Source organism: Podarcis filfolensis, assembly GCF_964270895.1.
Source record: "Podarcis filfolensis genome assembly, chromosome: 14".
NCBI classification, from domain to species: domain Eukaryota; kingdom Metazoa; phylum Chordata; class Lepidosauria; order Squamata; family Lacertidae; genus Podarcis; species Podarcis filfolensis.
In genome coordinates, this window is record NC_139616.1 from 8,789,228 (window position 1) to 8,810,430 (window position 21,203).

Genomic DNA, 21,203 nt, shown 5'->3' on the forward strand with positions numbered 1-21,203 from the left:
CTATCACCATGATTTCATTGATGTTTTCCCTTGCCTAAATCAGCAAGCATATTGCTAATTTCTGTTTCTTCATCATCGTCCCCCCCCCCACATTGTTTGCAACCCAGTGATCGAAGCGCCAGTGGAGCCTGTGGAGGTCTAGTATCCTCTCCCATTTTGCTTTCTTGAAATGAACATTACTAGCAAAGTGCATTATTTTTCCATTAAAAATTCATTTTCTAGTGTATCACTTTCAGGGCAGGTAATTAACCAACAAGCAACACTGCCGTCTCCATTAACTGTCTCCAGAGTTTAAAGAGGTCCTCTGCTTCTGCTGTTTTCCCTCTTTTCTTCTTCATTTCCTCTTCATTTCATACTCTTCCAACCCATTTGCAATTTCTTTCAGCTTCTATGGCAAGGGTATCAGCAAAACTTCACCACTGAAGCTTCTTGAAGCCCTAAAAGCTTCACTGGTGATGGCATCATAATCTAATCTGATGGGTTTGGGGCCCACCAGATGCATCCATAAGCATCAATGAACCATTATCAGCCTCCTTTTAGGGCTCCCTCAAATGAACCACTTGTTATTTATTTCATTTATGAGCATTTATTGAGCAATCATCCTAATTTGCTTCCACGGAGTTTATGCATAAGTTACATTATATACTGCCTTTATTGAGCATTCATTCTGCTTCATTATACACTCATCCTGATTTGCTTGTGGGTATTTATGCATCGCAGAGGACGCAGGTGGCGCTGTGGGTAAAACCTCAGCGCCTAGGACTTGCCAATCGTATGGTCGGCAGTTCGAATCCCCATGGTGGGTGAGCTCCTGTCGTTCGGTCCCAGCTCCTGCCCACCTAGCAGTTCGAAAGCACTCTTAAGTGCAAGTAGATAAATAGGTACCGCTTTATAGCGGGAAGGTAAACGGCGTTTCCGTGCGCTGCGCTGGTGCTGGCTCGCCAGAGCAGCTTCGTCACGCTGGCCACGTGACCCGGAAGTGTCTCCAGACAGCGCTGGCCCCCGACCTCTTAAGTGAGATGGGCGCACAACCCTAGAGTCGGACACGACTGGCCCGTACGGGCAGGGGTACCTTTACCTTACTATTTATGCATCTACCTGTATAAATACCTATCATTCCTTCCGTACTCCTCAAAGCACTTCCCCATGGCTCCCCTAACCACAGTGTCAGGCAGCAGAGGATCCAACCCCCACAGCAGGTTGCCAGGAACAGATAAGACAAGGAAAAGCCCTTGGCATCTGCTCTTTATTCAATATTCACAGAGAGAGGCTTGGGAATGCAGCCTCTTGGAATAATGGTGTTGTCCTGGGTGAGTCTTCACCCTCCTGTCTCTCCCACTTCCTCATGCGTCATCGATATAGGTGCTGAAAAGTTCCTTCTGCCTTTGAGCTCTTTGCTCTCCTTCAATGCTTGATGGGTTTTGGGGGATGGAGGGTCTGGAATGCTTTCTAAAGACACTGTGTCTATCAGCTGTTGCCCTCCAGGTGCTTCCTCCTCCTCCTCCTCCTCCTCCTGTCCCATTGTTTCCCTGCTTTCTCCCTCATCTGCCTCTGAGCTGTGATCTCCCTCAAACCCCTGCTGTAATTCTGAAATGTCTTCTTCTTCTCTTGAAGGGTCAGGCTGGGGAGGTGGTCTCCACCATTCCTCCTCTGCCCAGTCCCTGACACACAAAAAGTTGGTTGTGCTTGGATGAGGTAAAGGTAAAGGGACCCCTGACCATTAGGTCCAGTCGTGGCTGACTCTGGGGTTGTGGCGCTCATTTTGCTTTATTGGCCAAGGGAGCCGGCGTACAGCTTCCGGGTCATGTGGCCAGCATAACTAAGCCACTTCTGGTGAACCAGAGCAGCGCATGGAAAGGCCGTTTACCTTCCCGCCAGAGCGGTACCTATTTATCTACCGGCACTTTGATGTGCTTTCGAACTGCTAGGTTGGCAGGAGCAGGGACCAAGCAACGGGAGCTCACCCCGTCATAGGGATTCAAACCGCGACCTTCTGATCAGCAAGTCCTAGCCTCTGTGGTTTAACCCACAGCGCCAACAAGACTTCAATTGCACGAATCTAAATTTCCTGCTTTGCACTTGAATCCCTTTTGCAAAGTATTAACATTTACCTTTGTGTCAGTATCCTCAATAGACGTGGCAACCAAAGGGCACACAAATAGGGATGTGTGGACCACAACTCACGCACAATCTGTACTTACCCATGTTGCCATTTTTACCAGTTTCCAAAGGAAGCGAGTCACTATAGACTATTCTATGATCCATAAGAACATAAGATGACTCTGCTGGATTAAGCCAATGGCCCATCTAGTGGCCAACCAGGTGCTAGTGGGAGGCATGTGATCAGAACCTGAGTGCAGTGGCTGCTATTCTCAGCAACTACTATTCAGCGGCATACTGCCTCTCACACGTGCATATCTGCTGGAATATCTATTGATACCTACATCCAGGAGACTCGCAAGGATCCAGCAGCAATGAACCTGATCTCAGAGCAAAGACAGGATTCTAAAATATACTCAGGTGAAGAGTGGCAAGAGGATTGTGGGTGAAACTGAAAAGCAAAAGGCTACAAACCAAATCTGTGTGATTGTAGGGTGTGCATCCTCAATGTTTGCAGAAGTATGGAAACAATTTTAGGAGAGAAAACCTAAAGGGCACTCCATTGAAAGAAAAGAAAGATAGCAGATTCATGAAGACTGAGCATTCTTGGTTGCCATGCAATGCTGTGTGTGTGTTGGGGGGAGGGAATCTTGGAAGATGACATGACAAGCTGGGACAGGAACCCTCTAACATTTTGTTGCAGGGCCCACTTGTACAACTCAACATGCCCAAGATACACACTCTCTGCATGTGCAAAAGCATCAGTCACCATCAACCAGGTAAAGCAAGCCTGCAGAAGGCTTTGCCCCTGGTGGAGGTAGGGTTGATGTTACACCAGCTAGTTTGTCTTAAGGACCGTGACCCACCTCATCCCACCAGTAAGCCACTTCTGCCCATTTTCTAGAGCAGAGATGGGTAACCTGTGGCCATCCAGGTGTTATTAGACTCCATTTCCCATTAGCCCCAGCCAACATAGTCAGTGGTCAGGGATGGTGAGAGCTGAAGTCAAGCAACATCAGGCCACAGGTTTCCCAACCCCATTCTAGAAATATAGAAACATCTCTCACACTAAGTATCTCCAAATGCCCTTGCCCCTTGAGAGAACATCCATTCTGCAAATCCTTTCTTCATCCAGTGACCTCATGCCTCTGTGACCTCATGCTACTATGGTAACCACTTTCAGTTCTGCAGGGGAAAACAGTTGACTTCATCTCCATGAGTCTCATTCGTTTTATGGAAAGACAGAGGAGAAGATCAAGGGAGCCTTTGGCTTCTCTAAGAAGTGTAAAGGGAATTCAAATCTGTTTGGTTTGGAGTGATATAAGACTATTTTTGTGGGACAATGCAGAAAGGGGTTTCTGCAGAAAAGGTTGAAGGCCCAACGTCCTCTGAAGAAAATATTGTAGGACTCAGGGCTTCTATCTCAACTCTACTGGTGAGTTCCCCTCCATTAGCATAATGAGGACCAATTGGAAGAGCTGGTGAAGGGAAAATCAGGATAAGGCATGATAACTGTCTTCAAATATCTGAAGGGGTGTCATGCAAGAAGATGGATCAAGCTGTGTTCTGTGGTGCTGCAGATGGAACCAAGGGGTGGGAATGGCAGGGAAGCATATTTTGGGTAAACATCAAGAGAAACTTCCCTGGCCATTGGCCAGTGATGCCCAGCAAGATGTTGTCTACCCATGGTGTAAACCATAATAAGCCAAATGGACCAGCATTCCGACTCAGTGCAAGTATATGTAATGGTGATGGTGCCAGCAAGGGCTTCCTGTTTGGCGTTGACACCCCCCCCCCTCCTATTTGTGTGCTCACCTGTTGGATTTGCATTGTCATCATGGGAAGCCTTGCAAATACCCAAGGCTATCAAGTTATCAGTAGGTATAAATGTAGCATTTTCCCCTAGCAGACTTTGGCCAGCTCTCAATTTCCCTGTCAATGATTTTTCAACCCGAAGAGATTCCTGTGCCTTGAAAATCCCATAATTTCTTTTTCAATTCCATAGGCCACAGAGCTTCTGTGATTCTGATGAGATTTGCTTAAATGGCCCCCTCTGCCCGATGTCATTGATTTTATTTCCTCAGTCCCTCTCATCAGGTTGTTTGTAACTAATTACACATTCAGTCTTGAAGCTTGTAACTAAACCTAAGTACAAATATCCCAGCTCAGGTGTCCCAATTGGAAAATGTACAATTTGAGAAGGAAGTGAGAAGAGATATATATGCACACAACATTTATATACTATTTGATTGTAATAAAACCTCAGAGCTATCATATAAACATTTTAATTGTTTTTTGTTTGTTTTTTTGATTGATTGATTGATTGATTGATTGATTTATATACCATCCTTTATCCAAACATCCCAGCGGAGTGTACAAAATTAAGTTCATAATTTATACAGCATAATACACATAATACAGCATAATACAATAATAATAATAATAATAATAACAATAATAATAATAATAACAGGCCCTCCACACCACATTTAACAAGCCATAGATTATTTAATGGCTGAAGAGCTGGGTAAAGAGGAATGTTTTCACCTGGCACCTAAAAAGAGGTAATTATGGCACCAGAACAGCCTCTCTGGGGAGAGCATTCCATAGATGGGCAGCCGCCACAGAAAAGGCCCATTCTCGTGCTGTCACCCTCCAAATCTTGGATGACAAGCGCAGGGTCCTGGTTAGTTCATATAGAAAGAGGCAGTCCTTAAGGTATTGAGGTCCTGAGCCATGTAAGCCTTTATAGTAGCACCGGCTCTTTGAATTGGGCCTGGAAACTAATTGGCAGCCAATGCAGTCAGGCCAGGATCAGTGTGATATGTTCAAACCATGTTGCTCTGTTGAGCAACCTGGCTGTCAAAATTTGCAGCAGCTGCAGTTTCTGAACCATCCTCAGAGGCAGCCCCACATATAGCACACTGCAGTAATACAACCTAGAGGTTACCAGAGCGTAGGCCACAGAGGTTAGGCTATCTCTGTCCAGATAGGGGCGTAGCTGGGCCACCAGCTGAAGCTGACAGAAGGCACTCCATGCCACTGAGGCCACTTGGGCCTCTAGTGACAGTATTGGATCCAGGGCCACACTCAAGATATGTACCTTCTCCTTAAGAGGGAGTGTAACCCCCTCAAGAGCAGGAAACCTACCATCCATCTTGTCAGGATGCTGTCAGCGGCTTCCGGATGGTTGCCCAGGAAAGTATAAAGACAAGGAAAAATTTATTACCACCCTTTTTTATTTCAGTCTTACAGGGAGAGGCTATAGAACCCAGCCTCTTGGATAATGGCGTTGTCCCGAATGAATCTCCACCCGTCTTCTCCCCCACTTCCTTGTTCGTCATTCTCACCATCTCATCTATGGGTGCTGCTACATGCCCTCTGCCTTTGAGCCCTTTGCTCTCCTACTTTTAAGGCTCGCCAAGTTCTGGGAGATGGAGGGTCTGGGATGCTTTCTAATGACAACGTGTGAGCTGGGTTTTGTTCTGGCTCTCCCATGATTTCCCAACTTTCCCCCTCATCTCCCTCTGAGCTACCTCAAACCCCTGTTGTCAATCTATACTGTCTTCATCCTCCTCCTCCCTGGAAGGGTCAGGATGGGGAGGCGGTCTCTGCCATTCCTCCTCTGCCCAGTCCCTGACAATCCGGTCTAAGGAACCACCTACTAACAGTGCCTCTGTCTTATTTGAATTGAGTTTCAGTTTGTTGGCTCTCATTCAGTCCACTACCTGAGGCAAGACAGCAGTCCAGGACTTCTACTGCCTCACCTGCAGATGTAACGGAGAAGCCGAGTTGTGTGTCATCAGCACACTACTGACAACATACTCCCAAACTCTGGATGACTCCACTCAGAGGCTTCATATAGACATTAAACCACATGGGGAATAAAATATATTTGAGGCTATTATTCGACTCCACAGCAAACTTCTTCTTTGACAGTTTTGCAGTACACTGTAGAAAATGACACGGCCCATTTGGAACGCTGAAAGCTTTTGCAATACCAATAGATCAGTCAATGAATGGTGAGGATCACCCTGTGGAAGGATTTAAAGCAATGCTCAGGGCAAGAATGGTTTGTGTAGCCACATATGAATTGCCACAAAAAGTGGACACAAATTGGCATACAATTTGCATTTGTGAATTTTATATGCATCTACACAAGTTATAGCTGAATAAGTACAGTAAGTCCCCTGTCAGGTTTTACACTGTAGGTTTTAAATCTGTATTTTACCTGCCCTAATTTGATATGGTTTTATTTAACAGAAGCCTATGCCACATACTCCACAGGAAGCCTCTAAGCAGTTTACAAAGAACAATTCAAATATTCATTAAAATAAAAAATACTGATAAAAGCAAGTGCTAAAAACAAATGGGCATAAAATGCCTGTGTGTGTTTGAATATTTGTTAATTTAACAGATTCCTTCTGAAAAGGATATAAATGCCAGGTCATGTCTTTTAATTGTGTTTATCTCAGTCTGTTAGAAACCATTTATTTATTTATATTTGGGTTTTAATGCACTGAATCAATAATTTAAAAAATTGCAATACAACAGCTGCAAAACAAATAGAGAACTCTTTCACACAGATAACTGTCCTCTGTTAAGTAGGACACAGGGCCACCAATGCAGATCACCTTCTAATACTTCACACTCTCTTATCATCCTTCTCATACTAAGAATTTTTGTCCAAACCCTTCTTTCCGTGACATATAATTGCTGTCTTCAGTGCCAGTACCTCCCAGCGGCATCCTCAGGCAATGGCAACATGTGGGACCATGAATTAACCCTGGGTGGTGAAATACCATTTTAATTCTGCAGTGTCCCCAATGTAGCATTGCTCCAAGGCACTGCGAGAAATTGAAATGCTAGGAACAATGGGGAGCTGCCATTTTAATTTCCCACAATGACCCCTATTCCCCACACAGAGCTACCTCTGGCATTGCTCACCCACTCTGGGAACTGTAGCTCTGTGCAAGACTATGGGGAGTCTCCTAGCGACTCTCAACACCCTTAAACTGCATCTCTCAGATTTATTTGTCGGAAGCTGTGACTTTTTAAAGTGGCATCATAGCACTTTAATTGTATGATTAGAAGGTGGCTGTACACCCCAGGGGAAGGTGAGCCTTTTTTATTCTCTTTTGATATATATGTATTTGCAGTTTTACTGGGTAAACCTCCCCCGAAAGGCAACGATTTGAAACACGCAAGTAAGTTTGAAAAGAACACTGCTGCTGTTTCCTCGGTGGAAGGAAGTAAAAAATATTAGATTGGAGTTACTTTGTCCTTGCAGAAATACCAGTATGTTGGGAGATGGTGCGAGACTATGGAGGGGTATTCTGGACAGCTGGCGTATTATGGCTCCGGTTGGCAGAAACCAAAAACGGAATTGCTGGAAGCGGACAATATTAGGGGAAAATATTTCACCAGAACTATGAAGATGAAAGTTTGAATAGACCAGTGGTTGCAAACTTAAATGAAAACTAGGTGGAGGATTAACAATGGAATGGTTTATTGACTAATTAAGACTAATTAAGAAATGCAATGTGATATTAGATTATTAGCATTCTGTGAAATTCAGGGCATGGGAAGTCACCTAAGGATATATAATTCGGCAATATATTTGGCTTTTTTTCTTTTCTTTTTTTGATTGTATTGTATTTTTGAATGTCATACTGTGGTTTTTATTGGATTATTAAATTGGAAAACTCAATAAAATATTATTTTTAAAAAGGAAAGAATGTAACTGTACACACCTTCTCCCAATATCTGCATCCCTACCTGTTTGGTATCCACACCATGGAGTGGGATATCCTGAAGTCCTTTTGCATTGCATCCTGGTGAACAGCAATCCTTTGACTTTGTTTCCAGAGTATGAAGAAATTGCCGATTGACAGTTCAGAATGGCAAAGTTATTTTGATGAGAGCGGCCAGTTACTCAAGTCAAGAGAGTTCATTTCAGCCAAAATCCTGGAGAGGGTGAGTGGTAGCTGGGAACCTTTGCTTGTAATGTGTGTGTGTGTGTGGTGTTTTTTATTTGCACTGTGGGCTTAGTTGTGTTTCATTTCTCATTTTATTTGCACATCACTTGGAGAGCTTTTTTTTATCAAGTAAGTGGACGCGAGTGGCGCTGTGGGTTAAAGCACAGAGCCTAGGACTTGTCGATCAGAAGGTCAGCGGTTCGAATCTCTGCGACGGGGTGAGCTCCCGTTTCGAACCTAGCAGTTCGAAAGCACATCAAAGTGCAAATAAATAAATAGGTACCGCTCCAGCGGGAAGGTAAACGGCGTTTCCGTGTGCTGCCCTGGTTCGCCAGAAGCGGCTTAGTCATGCTGGCCACATGACCCGGAAGCTGTACGTCAGCTCCCTCGGCCAGTAAAGCGAAATGAGCGCTGCAACCCCAGAGTTGGTCACGACTGGACCTAATGGTCAGGGGTCCCCCTTTACCTAAGTAGTTTATAAATCTTCTAAATAAATAAAGATACAAGACGGCAGTTTCGTATGTGCAATGTATACAGACTGAGGCAGTTTCCATTCTCATGCTTGTTGCTATCATTTGCCATTTTTTACATGCAATATTAGATCCACCCTTTAAATGTTCCCTTGCAATGCTGATGGTGTTTTTACTCTGGGTCAATATGGGGCATCGGTTAGCATGTTGAACTACAGCCGGGAAGGCCTGGGTTGAAATCCCCACTCAGCAATGAAGCTCTCACTGGGTGACCTTGGGCCCGTCACATTCTCTCAGCCACCCACACAGGGCTGTTAGGAGGAGGATAAAGGGGGGAACCATGTACACAGTGTTGACTTTCTTGAAGGAAAGCTAGGATTAAAAAAAGTCACACTCCCCATTGAATCATGTGCATATCTAGCACAGGTTCATTTTCTTACAAATTTGAAATAACTCCAAACAGACCTAAAATCAAAGGTCTGTCTCTCCACCCAACCTCCATTAGCCTGGAGCTGTTTTGTCTTCAGGAGAGACTTCATTAGCACACCTTTGTCTTCGGTGGCTTTCAAAGAAAGAAACACTCTTCAAAATGACAATTTGCAACTGAAGAACCCTCTCACATGATCTAAAGTTAAGCACCACGTGAGAGGTAGCAGAGCAGATACATTAACAGTTTATTAGTAACTGATAAGGTTCCCAGAGAGCTCTTCTTAGATTCAGTGGAATTTTCCGTGTTAAACCTTCAGCAATACACATTCAAACACAGTTCCCATTTCAATGTCAATTAAACAATTACTCTTAACATTTAAGACTGGGAAAATGTGAACCGCGGAGAACTGCAACTGTCAGATTTCTCCATCTCTAATTGTTGGACTGCTCAGTCACACTCAAGGCCTGTACTACTCTGTCTTCTTCAGGTTCTTGATCTTTAAACCAGACTTGGACCAACCAACCAAGTTGTGCTCAGTAAAGCAGACTCCCAAAGCACACACAAATACCCCCTTAGCCTGCTACAGCCCTGCATTTATTTATTTATATTTATTTTGCAAACATTCAGAATAATACTCAGAAGGAAGGTAAAAAATATAATGAAGCTGACATGGGAGAGTGGAGTGGTTTCCTGGGAGTATTGTTACATGATTCATCGCTTCAGATTTTTTTCTATAAGGAGGGGAAATAAGCCTTTTAGAGGCATCACTGGGGCAAGGACACGATGGCCTTGTTTCTACATCCCTGAATGGCCGAGTGGGACTAAGCTGTCTATGAGCATCTAATACATGTGAAAGATTTGTGACTTTCCTTCCACTAGCTCATTTAGCACATCTCCAGAGCCAAGGTGAGGTTGCCATGGTAATCGGAAGCCCCGGCAGCTTCGGAAAAGGATTCTTCTCCAGGGAAGTTTCTTTTCGTGGCAATGGAAGCGGTCTTGCCCAGCAGATGTGGGTTTGGGGTCAGAAGGATTTTCCGTTCACTGGCGTTCCAGCAGAACCTAGAGAGAACTGGAGAAATCCACCTTGGGGGATGATAATCATCAGTGTTGCAGAGCTGCCAACCAATTAAACTTGGATTAAACAGCTAGGCTTTAAACCAACTAAATAACATATGGGAGCAGCAACAAAATGTTGCCGTGTGGAGTGGTCCTTTTTTAGGATTCCTGCCATTCCCTCCCATTTCCCCCGACCACATTTTCTTCCCCACCCCAACAGTCACTCAACATTCCTTGCCCACTGAGTATGCTCATTCCTAATTAGACTTGAGTTTTGGGGGGAGGAGTTCCCCTCCCCTTATGTTCCCCCTGGCACAGTAATGTTTCTTTCTACTTCAAAAAAGCCCTTGGTTTCCTGAAGCCTGTAGAGATTTCTCTCTTGTTCATGGGTGATACTGTTTTGCCTACATAAACTATGGCACTCATAGTCTAAACTATGGGTAGGCAAACTAAGGCCCGGGGGCTGGATGCGGCCCAATCGCCTTCTAAATCCGGCCCGCGGATGGTCTGCCAATCAGTGTGTTTTTACATGAGTAGAATGTGTCCTTTTATTTAGAATGCATCTCTGGGTTATTTGTGGGGCCTGCCTAGTGTTTTTACATGAGTAGAATGTGTGATTTTATTTAAAATGCATCTCTGGGTTATTTGTGGGGCATAGGAATTCGTTCGTTATTATTTTTTCAAAATATAGTCCGGCCCCCCACAAGGTCTGAGGGACAGTGGACCAGCCCCCTGCTGAAAAAGTTTGCTGACCCCTTGTCTAAACTTTGGAAATATGAGAAATCATCATGCAGGCGCTCCACAAACGTTTTAAGCAGCATGAGTCTTGTCCACAGGCACACAGTTTAAACCATGGATGGTTCTTTCACATGTGGTGGACTTGTAAAAGGGTAAAAGAGTATTAGGAAATAATCCATAATGAATTGAAAAAAAATGTTTAAAAGTACATTTCCAAAAAAACCCCCCAAAAAACAACAACAAACAGAGTCCTTTTTGTGGGGATAATCCAGACAGAAATTCACAGGTGTCAAAAAAGATTGTTTATGTATGCCACTACTGTGGCCCATGTTTTGTTAGCCCAAAAATGGAAAACGAGCGAGGTCCCAACCAAAGAAGAGTGGCAAATTAAGCTGACAGAATATGCAGAACTCACAAATTTAACATAAAGAATAAGAGAACAAGAAGAACATACGTTTAGAGAAGATTAGAAAATGTTTATTGAATACATGGGGGGAAATTGTGTACAATTTGTGTAAATAAGGTTTGATGGATGTAATAATGGAATACTGAATGGTTTAGTTTTTGTAAAATATGCAGGGATTTAAGATATGTAAAATGAACCATGGAAAGATAAGAAGGGAAGTCATTGAGATTTTAAGGATGTTTCAATGGGTATTTTAAATGGTAAAACAGAAAAGATAATAAAGAGAGAGAGAGAACACCATGGATGGTTGTTGAACTCCTTCAGCTCCTGTCATCTCTGCCCATGACCCCTGGTTGTGGCTCATGGGGCTGAATTCCAACAGCATCTGGAGAACCATAGCTGTGGTCAAAACCTTTGCAATCCAACCCTCTACACATTGCCTTGAAATAATTCACATTAAAAACAGTGAGACGTGCTTCCAAGCAAGTGCCTTCTAGATGTTGTTGGACTTCAGCTCCCATAAAGCCCAACCAGCATAAGCCAATGGCCAGGAATGATGGGAGATCCAACAGTGTAATTTCCAACCAATCCATCTACCAATTAATCCGATGAAAAGCTTGAACATTTTGCATCTCCCTATTACGTCTTTGGCAAATTAGTTTCACCCATCATGCAAGGGGTTTTTCAAGCAGTCTACATGTTCTAAAGTTGTTTATTCAGTTGGTGAGAAGTGCTTTTCTACCTTCATTGGAGGGAAGGAGACAGCCACCAAAGCCCAGATGAACCCAGGGAAACCTAGCACTTCTGAAGAGAGCTGTGAAAATGTTCTCTCTCCCCCCTCAAGAGCTCCACAGTCTGTCATAAATGTTAGTCTTTGCCTTGATAAATTTAGCCAGTGCCATGACCTTGGCAGATCCCATTTGTCTCTCGTGTAATTTTATCAAAATTGCCAAGTTATTCCACATCTGCATCCTTTCCCCTTCTCATCTAAACCACAGCATCTGTCTTTGGGACTTGGAGAGTGCTTATTCTCAACCTCTGAACTTGTTGCTTTTCTACCTGGAAAAGCAGTTTGATTGCCACTGATTGCTTACTCAAGTTTAATTATTCTCTAGCGCTTTTAATTTGGCTTTGGGTGAAAGTATTCTATTGGTTAGTTTCTGCCGGCATCAAAACACAGCTAAGCTGTTGAGGCTATGAATGCAAGAAGGCATCATTTTCCATTCCAGCATTTATTCACATGCAGCACTGTTTCCATTCCATTGCAGTTCACCTCTCACTGGAAAGGACGTTCTTTTTTCACCGTCTGCTATAATGCAATTTACACGACATAATTTACATTGTTATTTTATTATTCCAACTCATTCATGCCAGTGCAAAGGAAACACAATGCAAAGGGTGGGCAGGATGTAATCATTTGCAGACTGAACGCAACAACAGTGAATATCCAGTGTATTGGCTGGGTTGGTTTATATTCCAAATAAAGGAATTAAAACTTCCGGAGGCGGCGCCAACGGCAATGGCGGTCTCCTTCTGAGCAGGAGGAGAAGCTCCGTAGAAAGTGGGTCTGTTCCGCTACGGCAAAGCGGGGACCCAATTTGAAATCGCAGGCAGAAAGAGCCTGCGAGCGTGGGACCCAGCAGGCACCTTTTGCGCCCCCCGTTTTAGCAAGGGAGCCCCGTAAGGGGTTCCGATGTGCAGCGGGAGCGGCGCAGTGCTACGGGTCGATTGCTGCGTCTATGGAGCGAAGCCGCGTAGCTGTTGCCGGAGAGCGCTGACCTTTTTCCTGTGAAATTCGGCTCTAAAGAGAACATCCGTGAGTAGGGGAATTTAAGAATTTCGGATTTGAAGAGTAAAAATAAGCGAATTTGGGCTCCGAAGCGGAAAGGTGCAAACAGGAAGTCCGCCTTTCCGTTTTGTAAAAGATCAAAGCAAAGACCTTTTTACGCTAGTACTTCAAAGTGGACCGTAAAATTTTAATTCCAAGCATCAAAAGAAAGAACTCCCCCATTAGAGGAGAGGGGGGAAGTTAAGAAAGTGACTGTATTTCTTCTGGGGATCTTCTGGGAACTTAATAGTTTTTTCTTTCGGACTCCCTGGGAACGGACTGTCAGATTAATGAGGACTGCTACATTTGAGCTCGCATTGACTATGGATACTGTAAATATCTAAGCTCTAACTCTGCAAGGAGACACATTCAGAGTCTCCTTTTAACTGGATACTTAGTTTTAATTAAAGAGGGGACACGGAAAGTTACAAAAAGACTTGGCTACTGACAATAACAATTTGGCTACTGAGAATCCAATGGCGGTTACTGTGTCCCCCTAGAGGACTACTGAAGTCAGTATCTGACTGGGGGAATTTTCCATTACTAACTTTGGGGACTTTCCATTGCAAGGCTTGACTCTGGGAATTGACCTTGACGGAAGATAAGGGGGAATGACTGAACAAAGAGCAACAAGAGCTAAGGTCAAAGTGCAACAGTCCACCTTAGCTTCCCAGCAACGCAGAGCATCTGTGCCTGGCCCCCCTGCGACTCAGGAGGAAGACGCAGGGCAATCTGAGTTAAAAGGAATGGCCTCAGAAGGGGAATTTACATCTGTGTTGAACAAAATTTATGAAAAATTGGAAGGCCTAAGTAAGCAGGTCTCTGATCAGTCAGCTGAAATTAAAGGGAACACAGCTAGCATCAACTCAAATACTAAAGCTATAGAAAAACTGTTGGAGGAATCTGCGACTACCAGGAAAATAGCCGAGGAGGCAAAAGAAAAAGCCGAGGAGGCAAAAGAAAATGCTGTGGCTGTGGAGGGAGAAATCAAACCAATACGTAAACAGATTGGGGACCACCAGGCCTTATTGTCTATGGTTGAATTGAGAGAGAGGCAGACAAACCTGAGGATCAGAGCGGTGCCAGAACTTGAGAAAGATAATTTGAACGACTATCTTTCACAGGAATTTGAGAAATTTTGGAATTTGGAGCTGGATAAAGATTTTAAGATAGTGAGCGCCTTTAGACTTGGAAGAGGAGGGAGGAAAAACAGGGTGAGAGACTGTTTGGTGACCCTCCGTTCGAAAGAGGAACGGGACAAAATACTGGGTTTAATTATTCTCTAGCGCTTTTAATTTGGCTTTGGGTGAAAGTATTCTATTGGTTAGTTTCTGCCGGCATCAAAACACAGCTAAGCTGTTGAGGCTATGAATGCAAGAAGGCATCATTTTCCATTCCAGCATTTATTCACATGCAGCACTGTTTCCATTCCATTGCAGTTCACCTCTCACTGGAAAGGACGTTCTTTTTTCACCGTCTGCTATGATGCAATTTACACGACATAATTTACATTGTTATTTTATTATTCCAACTCATTCATGCCAGTGCAAAGGAAACACAATGCAAAGGGTGGGCAGGATGTAATCATTTGCAGACTGAACGCAACAACAGTGAATATCCAGTGTATTGGCTGGGTTGGTTTATATTCCAAATAAAGGATAAGAAATGAACATTGACAATTTCTGCTCCTGTTTCTGTTTTCGTTGGAATTCTCTGACATTTCATCCCAGTGAAATGGGGGGATCCAGCTGTAGTCTCAGACTATGAAGCTGTTCCTTCAGGGGGAATGCAAGCCCTCCCAGGATAGGTCACCCACCTAATTTTTTGACACGGGAGCTACCTCAACCACAGCACCTCTGTCTTATCAGGATTCAGCTTCTTACATAGCCATTCACTTCTTGCCCAGACTATAGACCAGGCACCCCCAAACTCAGCCCTCCAGATGTTTTGGGACTACAATTCCCATCAACCCTGACCACTGGTCCTGTTAGCTAGGGATGATGGGAGTTGTAGTCCCAAAACACCTGGAGGGCCAAGTTTGGGGATGCCTGCTATAGACCCTTGTGGTTGGTGGGGGGTGAGGGAGATGGATGAGTAAGCTGCCTGACACACCTTTTTTTTTTGCCTCACCCCCTCCTTTGTTGTTGTTGCAGGGTTTGGATCCCTCTGTGAGATCAGAAGCATGGAAGTTTCTCACAGGCTATTACTCCTGGAGGAGTTCCTGTGACGAGAGACTGACAGTTGACAGCATGAGGCGGTATGTGGATAATGTCAATATACAGTTTAGTCACTAGATGGCACTAGACTTAGTTGTGGCTGGGTGGAGGCAGGAGCTTCCTGTGGCTGTTGTCTCCTCCCAGGAAGGAGACTATAAAGTTCTTGTATAGAGTCCTGTCTTAGATGACAGTAAGAACATGAAACAGGTCTGTTCTCCCCCACCACACACACACACACACACACACACACACACAAACACACACACACACGTAGCACAGATTGGTCCATTAGGGCAAATGGAGCAATGTCTCACTCTTCCCTCAGCCATGCCCACCAGCCTGTCTTCTTACCCACAGCCAATCAGGGTGTGGCTCTGCCTGTCCTTGGATCTGGTTCCACTTACCATTGGTCTCCCTGCCTTCTGCCCCACCAACCAATGGGCACCAGCCACTGCTGCACATATGAGCTTGGGGCAGTCCTCAAAAGAACTTCATATCAACAAAAATCCAAAATATCCCATGAGCAATAAAATCAGAGAGTGTGCTGAGTTAGAATCACAGAATCGTAGAATTGCGAAGGGACCCTGCAATACAACTGCCTGCAATGCAGCGATCTCGACTAAAGCATCCAGCTCGACTCCTTTCCTAAGAAGTGCCGCATTCATTTTAACAGACCTTTGTACAGGGGAGGAATGTGTCTGCTTTTAAAAGTTTTAAGGCACTGGGGGGAAGAGATGCACCTATGATGATCGTCCAGCTTCCTGTTCTGCCCCTGCTGCTGCCTTTGCCCACAGGAGCACAAAGAAGTGTGTCTTGGGAAAACAGATGAAGGAACAAGCAAGCCCAGTGGCAGCACTTAATTCACCAAGGCAGTGGCAGAAGTCCCAGCTGCAGGTCTGGCTGACAGTGGCAGCCTTTTTAATATCCCCACAATGCCCCCACAACATCACTTCAGTCTGGGCAGTGTAGGAAATTCAAACAGAGGAGGGGTCCACCAGAGGGCACTGGCTTATATTCTGTTCTGTGCAGTGACTATTTCCTCCCTTCCTTGCAGGAAAAGTTACGAATCTTTGTGCAACATGTGTGAAAAGATCCAACCTCTCCTGGAGACTGAGCACAGGGATTTCATGGAGGTGCGAAACATCATCAGTGAGTAGTCAGGAAGGCAGCAGTCAAAATGAAGGGAGCTTTCACAATAAATGGTATCTGGGTTTTAACTAGGTGGCTTAAATGCAATCAATGGGCATTAGGAAACTGACTGATCCTAGGTTAAACCATTGCTCCATCTAGGCTGGGGGTAATGAACATGATGCTCTACAATCCAGATGTTGTTGAACTCCAAATCCCATCAGCCTCAGCCAATAGTCAGGGATGATGGGAGTTGTGGTCAGCAAGATATGGCAGGCATCCTTTGCCTACCCCAAATTTAGCCCAATGTTTTATCGTGTTTTTAATATTCTGTTGGGAGCTGCCCAGAGTGGCTGGGGAAACCCAGCCAGATGGGTGGGGTATAGATAATAAATTGATGATGATGATGATGATGATGTTATTTGACTGGCAGCAACTCTTTGGCAGAGGTCTTTCTCATGACCTGCTATCTGAACCTTTCTAACTGGAGCTGCTGGAGACTGACCCCTAGACAAAGTACAGATTCTACCACTGAACTATGGCCCTTCCCCAGCCACATCTCTTGTAGGTCTAGCATAAACATGCTTTTATTTACCCTTGTCTTTGTTTTGAAAGCTTTCTAAGAAAGGTCTGTTAAATTGGAAAGTATCTCTGGCCACCTCCAACCACCTAATCCTGGGGCAGCTGCCATGGGGCCATCTCGATGTTTTGCAGTGCAACTCACATCCCTAACCATTGGCCATGCTGGCTGGGACTGACGGGTTTGGAGTCTGACAACATCTGGAGGGCCACAGGCTCACCACCACCACCATGATTGTTTGTCTCTGGCTTGAAAAGAGACCTCGTTTCTACAGGATTACAGCCCTATTAGTAGTGAAGAATTGTGTTACTGAATCACCATTACCTCTGAGTGGTCTGATAATTCTTTTCACCATCAGCACACCACTGCGAAACTATGGAGAGAAGAGAATCCTTTCTGTGTTCATGGTGAAGTCATCTTCATTGCAGATTCAGTGGTTTCCATCACCACAGGAACACACTTTGTCTTAGTTTTCATGGCTTAGTACGAATGTGTGGTCTCCCAGAGTTATGACTAAGTTGCTGTTTCTCGAGTCCTCCCATTGCCTTTTTGTGCGCTAACCCACAGTTTGGCTTAGCACATTGTCCAAACAGCCATGGCTTAGCCATTGTTTGGCTTAGCCACTCCTCTGGACTGGGTTATTGAAATGAAATTTTGAAATAAAAATCTGTTTAGATAAAAACAATTTTTAAAAATTGTGAATAAGTTTGAGAATACAAGAAGTAAGGTCACAGGAATCTCAAAAAGCAATTGATAAGCATAAAAAGTGATTTACAAAGAACAGTTTAAGACTACATATGACATGAACATACACACACACACACACACATGAATGATGGTTTCAAACACTTCAAATATTACATGAGATCTGCTGGATTGCATCCAATTTCATACTTCATCAGAAACAAAATGGATAATTTCTTGTAGCTGGCAGCTGTAGATCCCCCGAAAGCCAATTGTTTGATTTTTCCAAATTGTATCTTGTTCATCCAGTATGGTTCTTCTAAAACAGATATGTTCAACCTTTTCAGACCCAGGACTCCTTTCTGAAACCTTCACCCTATATTTGCCTGGTGGTTGAGCTCCTGATGTGACCCACCTTTGATCAGACGTGACCAACTAGTTGAAGACCAGTGTTCCCCAATACCTTAAATCATTGGAGCTCTGCTACAAATACTTTAATACAAATATAGTATTGCCAAATTTGCAAAGGAGCGATTGTGTCTTGCAGAAGGTCCCAGGGTCAATCTCAGTGGGGCTGAGAGAGACCCCTGCTACCGGTTGCTGTAGTCATTACTGAGCTAGATGGAGCAATGATCTGACTCAGTATAACACAACTTGCTGTGTTCCTACAGTGTTCAAAACATGTGGCTGCTGCTCAAATGATATTTCGCACATGAGTATCAGCAGTGTGGCTTTGTTTCTTTTCTCCGTCACTCTTGGGCTACTTCTCCTTCATTGTTTTGTGTGCATAAGGCTGTTTCGCTTGCCCATACCTGAAATAGAGCACCCTGAGCTTGTTAAGGGGCAGGAAAGGGTTAACAAAATGTAATTATACAAATGTAATGCACACATAAGGGACGCGGGTGGCACTGTGGTCTAAAGCACTGATCCTAGGGCTTGCCGATCGATGGGGTGAGCTCCCGTTGCTCGGTCCCTGCTCCTGCCCACCTAGCAGTTCGAAAGCATGTCAAAGTGCAAGTAGATAAATAGGTACCACTCCGGCAGGAAGGTAAACGGTGTTTCTGTGCGCTGCTCTGGTTCGCCAGAAGCAGCTTAGTCATGCTGGCCACATGACCCGGAAGCTGTATGCTGGCTCCCTCGGCCAGTAAAGCAAGATGAGCACCGCAACCCCAGAGTCATCTATGACTGGACCAAATGGTCAGGGGTCCCTTTACCTTTACCTTTTTAATGCACACATATGTGAGATAAGAGGGAGGCTCCACCTACACTGTGCATTTAAAGCAGTATTATACCACTTTAAACAAGCATGGCTCCCCCGCCCCAATAAACCCTGGGAACTGCAGTTCGTTCAGGGTGCTGAGAGCGGTTAGGAGACTAGTCTTCTCACAAAACCACAGTTCTCAGAGTTGTTTGACAGTCAATCCCCTCTTCCCAGGGAATTGTAGCTCTGTAAGGGAAATAGGGGTCTCCTCTCAGCTCCCAGGCTTTGTTGGGGTAAGCCATGACTGTTTAAATTGGTGTGGTACTGCTTTAAATGCATAGTGCAGATGGGGTCAGAGTTAGAAAATGATGTTCCCAAAGTCCAAGGCCACAAAAGCACCAAAGAGTATATTTTCTCACAAATGACAGGAAGGCAGCACGTAAGTGATTATTGTGATTATATTCAGATTCCCATGCAAGCGTCTCCCACTTGTATAACAAAAAGAATATTAAACGATACCGCAGAATTAATGTTACAAATCAATGTAATGGTCATAAATCTGGCCAAGTGAGCCTAGAGAAAGATTTACAGCTTAGGTGGGACCCAGGCGGGACCTTCAGAGGTAATAGATATTCCATCTCGGCAGAGGATTCCTTAAGCAGGTCACATACCCAGGGAAATGTTCCCCTTTATTACTGCCCTTCGTTCTCCCAGGAATTGGTCTAAAATGAAATCATTTCCCACTTTTATAGAAAAAGATAACGTGTTAGATAGCAGTTCCTCAACGATGCGCACTTCAAGGGCACTCGGGGTTTCAAGACATCTCACCTTCACCATTAGATTTTTGAAATTTCCTGTCTTGTTTTAAATCGCCTCACTGCCTTTTATTTTAGATCTCCCCCTTTTTACAATCAGTTTCTTCACTTGACTATGAACTCTTTAACCTCTAGATGTGTGGATGAATTAGCATACATAAATGAGCGGTTTTCACTTCTCTTGCTCTTCTGAGAAAGACAGCAACTCTATTGGTTGCTAACATATAAAGGTAAAGGGACCCCTGACCATTAGGTCCAGTCGTGGCTGACTCTGGGATTGCGGCGCTCATCTTGCTTTATTGACCGAGGGAGCTGACGTTTGTCTGCAGACAGTTTTTCTGGGTCATGTGGCCAGCATGACTAAGCCGCTTCTGGCGAACAAGAGCAGCACACGGAAACACCGTTTACCTTCCCGCCGGAGAGGTACCTATTTATCTACTTGCACTTTGATGTGTTTTTGAACTGCTAGGTGGGCAGGAGCAGGGACCGAGCAATGGGAGCTCACCCCGTCGCGGGGATTTGAACTGCCAACCTTCTGATTGGCAAGTCCTAGGCTCTGTGGTTTAACCCATAGCGCCACCCGCATCCCATACATAACATACGTAAAGGGTAAAGGGACCCCTGACCATTAGGTCCAGTCGTGACCAACTCTGGGGTTGCGGCACTCATCTCGCTTTATTGGCCGAGGGAGCCAGCGTACAGCTACCGGGTCATGTGGCCAGCATGACTAAGCTGCTTCTGGCAAACCAGAGCAGCACACAGAAACGCCGTTTACCTTCCCGCCAGAGCGGTACCTATTTATCTACTTGCACTTTGACATGCTTTCGAACTGCTAGGTGGGCAGGAGCAGGGACGAAGCAACGGGAGCTCACCCCGTGATGGGGATTCGAACCACCAGCCTTCTGCTCGCCAGTCCTAGGCTCTGTGGTTTAACCCACAGCACCACCCGCGTCCCAACATACATAACATACATAACATACATAACATAGCCATGCACTAATGTGTGGTTTTTTTTAATCAAACTGACTAACTGGGAATCATGGTGAGGAGGGAGTAGAGAGTTGCAACCCAGCTGGAATGGATCTGGAATGAATCTGCAGCTTTTGCCTGTGTCTGTCACTGGAAGTGGCAGTAGGGCGATCAGCTTCAACCGTAGCAGTAAGGGAGAAGGACTTCTGGTTGCAGTAGCCGCAGATCCATTCCAGCCTTTTTCTTCTCCCTAAATCTATCTCTGTCTCATGGCTCTGTCTCTATCAGAGCTCTACTCAACACCTTTCATGGACAGCAGTCTGTGGGGATGAGCAGTGCCGGATTTACATATAAGCTAAACAAGCTATAGCTTAGGGACCGACTCTCTTGGGGGCCCATAAAAATTTAACGGGGAAAAAACCTGGATGTACATTTCCAAAATATAAGATAAAAACAAATAAAGTAAAACCTACATACAGCAACAGTGTTTTGTGTTGTGTAGGTGCCTGTGATGTAAGTAATGGGCCCCGCCTGCTAGCCTGCTCCCTAAAATATCACTGCTTTGCTCATTTCTATATATAGGGTACCTACATTCTGCATGGAC

General features: G+C 44.6%; 1 protein-coding gene across 1 annotated transcript in view; it reads left to right on the plus strand.

The window, feature by feature from the left end:
- The first annotated feature begins 3,263 nt into the window (after positions 1-3,263).
- Positions 3,264-21,203, plus strand: part of TBC1D21 (TBC1 domain family member 21) — a 36,866-nt gene continuing 18,926 nt past the window's right edge. Inside the window, exons 1-4 of the mRNA XM_083586928.1 lie at positions 3,264-3,535; positions 7,969-8,076; positions 15,160-15,263; positions 16,277-16,371. Of these exons, the coding sequence (XP_083443054.1) occupies positions 3,443-3,535; positions 7,969-8,076; positions 15,160-15,263; positions 16,277-16,371 (400 nt within the window). The 5' untranslated portion in view covers positions 3,264-3,442. The remainder of the gene's footprint in view (positions 3,536-7,968; positions 8,077-15,159; positions 15,264-16,276; positions 16,372-21,203) is intronic.